The 6,490-nt window shown below is 41.5% G+C and overlaps 1 protein-coding gene across 1 annotated transcript; it reads right to left on the reverse strand.

The window, feature by feature from the left end:
- Positions 1 to 207: 207 nt before the first annotated feature.
- Positions 208 to 1,470, reverse strand: LOC127358098 (uncharacterized protein C14orf93-like). Its single transcript, XM_051391005.1, has 5 exons — positions 1,217 to 1,470; positions 1,028 to 1,089; positions 838 to 935; positions 625 to 743; positions 208 to 518 (listed from the first exon to the last, which is right to left on the reverse strand). Exons 3-5 carry the CDS (start codon positions 884 to 886, stop codon positions 288 to 290), a joined length of 399 nt encoding a protein of 132 aa, XP_051246965.1. The 5' UTR covers positions 887 to 935; positions 1,028 to 1,089; positions 1,217 to 1,470; the 3' UTR covers positions 208 to 287.
- Between the last annotated feature and the right edge of the window lie 5,020 nt (positions 1,471 to 6,490).

The raw sequence follows: 6,490 nt of genomic DNA on the forward strand, positions 1-6,490 counted from the left end.
ATATATGCTATTATGTATTCATGTCATTGTTATCCTATGGACTACACTATTATTACCATCAAGGACATGAATGAATTTATTGAGGAAAGGAAAATTTGCCAGGAACATGTTTATTCAAAGAAAGAGCTTTATTAGCACAAACACACAACTATGTACAAAGCAAGATCTGCCCACACAACAAATGGGAAGCTCACGAGAAGCCCAAAATCCTACAGCACCGTGAAGTGGCAGTTTGCCGCCTCGGAGCTGTAGTTAACTGGCGGCATTCTGTCTGAATTTGGCCCGTTTTACAGACGTCTGTGGTGCGTTGCCCTGTACTTCGGAGTCGCCTCTAATCTGGACTGCAGCGTGGCACAGAGCTCGGTGAGCTCCTGGCTGCCAAAGGACGGAGGTCGCACAATCCATCCAGACACCCCGCCAACGATGCTGTCTTTCTCATCAGACATCAGGTCTATGGTGGCGGACTTCCAAAGTTCCTCCTCTTCCTCATCTAGCACACTCTGTCCAGCTTCCAGCAGCTGTAAAAAAAATCAATAAAGACAATCAGTACTGCGCGATGCACTGCGTATGGACACAACACATCTTTTAATGCACCTGAAAAATAGTCACCAAAAAAAGTCTTACCCTTTTTCTTCTCGATCGACTCCGAGCTGAACTCTTCACAGCTTCCGCCTGCGGTGCAAGGTCTGGTTGTTTGTACCTGAAGCTCCTGCGTACTGTCTCATAATAGGTCTTACAGGCAGCTGGAAAACAATTAAATGAGAGTTGTATGAATAAAAAAAACGTAAGTCACAGTAAAATTAAACAAGGAAGGAGAAAACAGTAAAAGTTACTTACACACAATGTCGTCATTATCAGCATCGTGTAAATCTGGACTTGCAGACATAGCTCTGAGCAAATAGGAGGTCACGGCCTCGTTATGAGGCGAGGTTAGTCTGTGGAAACAAAATGTACGGTTAAGATCGGTATCTATTAACTTATCTATTTCCTTATATAGCAGAATGAAAGCATATTCTTTAAATCTTACCCTTGCTCCGGTTCGTAGCGCCTACAATTTGTCTCCGAGTTGTAAAGATGGCATACTGCTTCCTGTAAATTACAAGACAAAAAAAATACACTTTTATAAAGCAACTTACACTGGTTCTGCTCACTTGTTCTTTTACAAGGCTACTAGGCTACTTTTAGCTTAGCTAGTAGTCACCGAACATATTCTTACCGCAATCTTGGGATTGTGCACCCGTCTTCTCTTCTTAGAGTCTCCCGCACAGTTTTTTCACTCCAAAGCAGCCAACCTATCCTCCATGGACAGCAACCTGGACTTTACTGAACTGCTGAGTTGAGTGAACTGCTCATTCACATCGGCAGCCCACTGAGCATTCAGCAGTTTCTTCTAATTGTTGAGATTGTTGTAGTAACTCACGGGAGGCTTCTTACCGAACATGGGGGAAGTTTTTTTTGTTCCTGACGAACACAGTGTATATCACGATCACATCAATTATTTTTCTTTCCATCTATTGCATTCCCAACAGGTAACAACTTACTCATCGCCCCCTAGTGGACCTCAATTCTTCACAGTTACTACATTTGTGTATCTTTTTTACATAACATTTGCCATTGCTAATGACAGACACAGTAATTAATCTAGCATACTTTCATTAAATAAATCAATTCAAGCTAAAATTTAAAAGTCTATAATTAAGCTGTACTGAGCCTGATCTATTTATACCAGAGATTTTCTTACCTTTTAGAAAAATGTCACCTGGGGGAAAACTCCCCCTGCTACCCTCATTTGCATTTGTATAGCTCACAGCATTTTCATTTACATGTTAAAGTCTCCCCTAGAATTAGGGGGAGGGGGGTCATGGGGGGGGACAACTGCCAAGCAAGGCCCACATCAATTTCCGACAATTCACGGCAGTTTTCCATGTTGCCTGCAAATTGCCATATGCAGTCGTAAACCTGAAGTTCCACGACAATCTACAGTGCCGCTTACTGACGAAAGTCCCACTTTTCATGCAGTGCTAGACAGTCAGGACTGAGACCAAAAAATCAATACCATTCAATATTCTTCATAATGTTATCTTACTTAAAGAGAAGAAAGAGAGAGAAAAAAAGCCAACTGGACTCAGATGAGAATGGCACAAGTTCACGTCAAAACACCCACAAGACTTGTTTAAAATATCCACAAGTTCAAGATAAAACCGGTGAAAACATCCCCCGCTTTACTCTCCTTAATACCACAAATTGTCCAATTTAAATGAGCCAGGCTAGCTGTTTTCCCCTTCTTCCAGTCTTTATGCTAGGCTAAGCTAACCTCACCCTGAGTCCAACTCTGTAATTAACACACATATGAGACTGATAGCCATCTTCTCACCTCACTCTGAAAGAAAGTAAATAAGCATGTGTTGAACCATTCCCTTGTTTTTGAACTTTCTTTCCTTTAAAGGAAAAATAGCTACTCTATCAGTATTCGGAATCAGTACAGCGCACACTGCAGCGAGACATTTGAAGATTTGGATCTGTGGCAGGACTCCAGCCTGGTAGACTCCCCAGGATGGTGATGGCCAGAATTGGGGGTTCATCTGTCAACAACCTGCTCTCTTTCACTTCCCTCCTTTTCCTTCTCCAGCTTTATTTAGCCCCCAAGGACCAGCCAGCACCTCACCGCAAAGTCTCCACTTCACCAAAAGCCTTTTATTTATCCTTTCTGTCAGTTCCTTCTGTCTACGTCTCACATTCCTTTTGCTTTTTTCTGCTACTGCAGTACATCTCCTGAATGTTCTACTGAGATCAGTTCTATTAATTAGGTGCCATGCACCTTAACCATAAGAAGGAAAGGGAAAAAGGAGGAAATGTCCTCTTCCATACAGTCTGGTTATTTGTGGTTGTATGGAACGTTGACTGAAGCTCCAGAGCAGGAGGTTTAATGAAGGACTGGTGTGGTGTCAGGAGCCAGCGGTTGGAAAAAGCCAGCAGGGCAATGACAGCATGTGGCACTTTGGCAGCCGAGGAGACTGGATCAGTGGTGGTAAAACGTCCTGATGACTGGAAAACAAAACCCTGGAAAATTGCACAGTGACTAGGAAGAACACACTGAGCTGAATGAAGGATGGTGGAGAAATTAGATCTCTGGAAGAGGGAAGACCCTGGAAATCCCCAGGAAAATAAAAACAGCAGAGACAGATCTAAAGGAAAATGTGGGTGACATAGTAGTCTATAACTATGTCACAGTTCATTGAAATGACACTCAACTGTGCCAGGTGCTGTTTTTTCATCTGAAAAACAAATGCTAGTATGGGTTGAACACAGACGACAACGCAGTTACCACCTACCATCACATTAACATCTCAATTCTTCAGCTCCCGTCTGTGAGGTGGAGGTAGAGTAACCTGGCCAGTGCACATGCTCACAACACAACATCTGGAGCTTCTAAACCAGCTGCTGGGCTGTAAATCTGTTTCCTTTAGTAAATCCACCAACATTTTTGTATGTATTTTCCTCTTGAGAGTGTTCAGCTTAGACTGGGGCTCACTGCCAGAGCACAGCTACACTTTACTATTGAAGGTAAGACTGGGGTTCGAAGGTCAGACAAACATTCAGATTGTAGGTGGAATTACAGAGGATGGGCCCCATCTGCTCTAGTTGCCACATGCAGCTTGAAGGTGTCTAATGTACTGCACACCTACTGCAGATCTCTGATCAACAAGGACATTGTATATTACAAAGTACCAATGTCTGTTGGAGTTGATTAATATCCTGTAACCAATGTCAGGGTGATCGAGGTGTTGGACATCACTTACTTTTTTTAACTTGGTTAATTTTAGTCTCTAAATTGGATAGAATGATGTGATTGTGATGAGTGACCCTCATGAATGCTTCTGATTTGAGTGATTTGTCGCACACTGTAGCACATTTACTAAGAATTTGTGCGCCTTTTCTGGGCAATAAAAAGTCAAATGTGTAGTGTGTAGGTAAATGATGACTCACAAACGCTTCACTCAATAGAGACTGAGGCCTTTGTCTCAGCCTTTGTTGCCTAGACAAAAACAAGCAATTGCAGAACCAATCCACTCTGTAAGGCGGTGACATGCAGACGTGTGCTTGTACAATATATATCATTGCTGTCCATCTATTGCCAATGTTTTAAAAAGCTCTTTTTGTGTTACAAAGTGCTTCACCATATCTCCAGTGTATTTCACTACAAAGGAGAATGCGCAAGGCGTGTCTTTGAAGTAAGGGGCGTATGTTTGTGACGGTTTGTTCACACTGCCCTTCGGCGGCTATGTTAACAGATTAAAGCAGGCACACTGCCCGCTTTAGCTGCGTCTGCAGCAATGCTTCACTAGAGGGTTGAGGTCTCACCTATTTTTGCTGCACCGGTCTCCCAGTAAAAGAGCACAGTGAAAGGTAGTCATATCCACATGTTTTAGTAGTTTAAACTTTTCAAAGTAAAAGCACTGTAGTAATCTTTTATTGGACATGACTTCACTTGTGAAAGAATTTCCGTAAGTGAACCGGTTGAACCGGTTCCACTGCACTCTCTCTCTCTCTCTCTTTGCAATTATGAATACGCAGATGATTGGTAGGTGATCAGTGTGCATTTTATATTTCCTATATGTTTTTGCATCTGAGGACTGACCTTTATTTTATGATCTTACCATCTGGCACCACTGTTTACCATATCTGAAAAGCTGCACGGGGGCTTTAAGCATTGGTGGAAACATGCGTAGAAATGCACACCCTTTATCACACGTACGCTCTCTATATATCCAGAACTTTGCAGGGAAATGAGTGTACGCACATTTTAACCTTCATAAATGAGGCCCCAGATGGTGTTGATGCTGACTCACTGTCACACACACACACAGTTTAGCCCCCAAATGAATATCACATAGTCTAAAATAACAGATCATCCATGGCCATAATAGAACATCATTCAATTAATTAAATTTAATGTTGGTCTTCACATTATTATTTGTGTCTAAAAACTTGCCAGCTTTTATAAGTTTTGGAGCATGTTTAGCCCCCCAAAAATGAGATAAACTGATAAAAATTTAATATTGCTGGTCGCCACATTGCCATGGCAACAGTGGTTCAGAGGAAAATCACAAGATTCCTAACATATCTTCATCGACATCTTAAAGGTCTTCTCACCAAATTTGCCCGTAGGGGGCACTACTACTACTATGGCTGAACATTTTCATGTTGAAATGTTCAGGGGGGGACTGCTAATTGGACAGAATACACTAAAGTTATAACAACTTGCTGTTTACTGGCAAAAAATCTAAATCTGTTACCACTCTATGGTCATGCCCTTCGATGAAAACTGAAGATTTTGGTCTTTAGTATGCACTGACCAAATTGGAAGTCAATCTGATCAATTTCCTAGGAGTTTGTTAAACTGAAATATGTGCATTTTTATGATTTATCTCAATTTTTATTTTGTTTTTTAAAAGTAGCATAAAGGGAACTACAACGGGTAAAATAAGTATTGAACACGTCACCATTTTTCTCAGTAAATATATTTCTAAAGGTGCTATTGACATGAAGTCTTCACCAGATGACGGTAACAACCCATCCAATCCACACATGCAAAGAAATCAAGTGGAAAGAACATAATTTCACCATAAACCGGCCACGACTAAGTGCTCCTCGCAAGATTTCTGACAAAGGAGTGAAAAGAATTATCAGAAGAGTTGTCCAAGAGCCAAGGACCATTTGTGGAGAGCTTCAGAAAGACCTGGAATCAGCAGGTACAATTGTTTCAAAGAAAACAATAAGTAATGCATTCACCCACCATGGCCTGTATGCACGCTCACCGCGCAAGACTCCATTGCTGAAGAAAAAACATGTTGAAGCACGTTTAAAGTTTGCAGCACAACATTTAGACAAGCCTGTGAAATACTGGGAGAATATAGTCTGGTCAGATGAGACCAAAATTCAACTCTTTGGATACCATAATACACAGCATGTTGAGAGGTCAAATGGCACTGCACATCACCCCAAAAACACCATACCAAGTGCAGTTTGGAGGTGGGAACATCATGGTGTGGGGCTGTTTTTCAGCATATGGCACTGGCAAACTTCATATAATTGAAGGAAGGATGAATGGAAAAATGTACCAAGACATTCTTGATAAAAATCTGCTGCCATCTACCAGGATGATGAAGATGAAACGAGGGAGGACATTTCAGCAAGACAATGATCCCAAACACACAGCCAAGGAAACTCTCAATTGGTTTCAGAGAAATAAAATAAAGCTGGTAGAATGGCCCAGCCAATCACCTGACTTGAATCCAATAGAAAATCTATGGAAAGAACTAAAGATCAGAGTTCATAGAAGAGGCCCACGGAAACTTCAAGATTTGAAGACACGTGAGCAATGCATGTGACTAGTTTTTCCGTACAATTCAATTCAATTCAATTTTATTTGTATAACGCCAATTCATAACAGACGTTATCTCAGGACACTTTTCAAATAGAGCAGGTC

Source organism: Dicentrarchus labrax, unplaced genomic scaffold (genome assembly GCF_905237075.1).
Source record: "Dicentrarchus labrax unplaced genomic scaffold, dlabrax2021, whole genome shotgun sequence".
Lineage (NCBI taxonomy): Eukaryota > Metazoa > Chordata > Actinopteri > Moronidae > Dicentrarchus > Dicentrarchus labrax.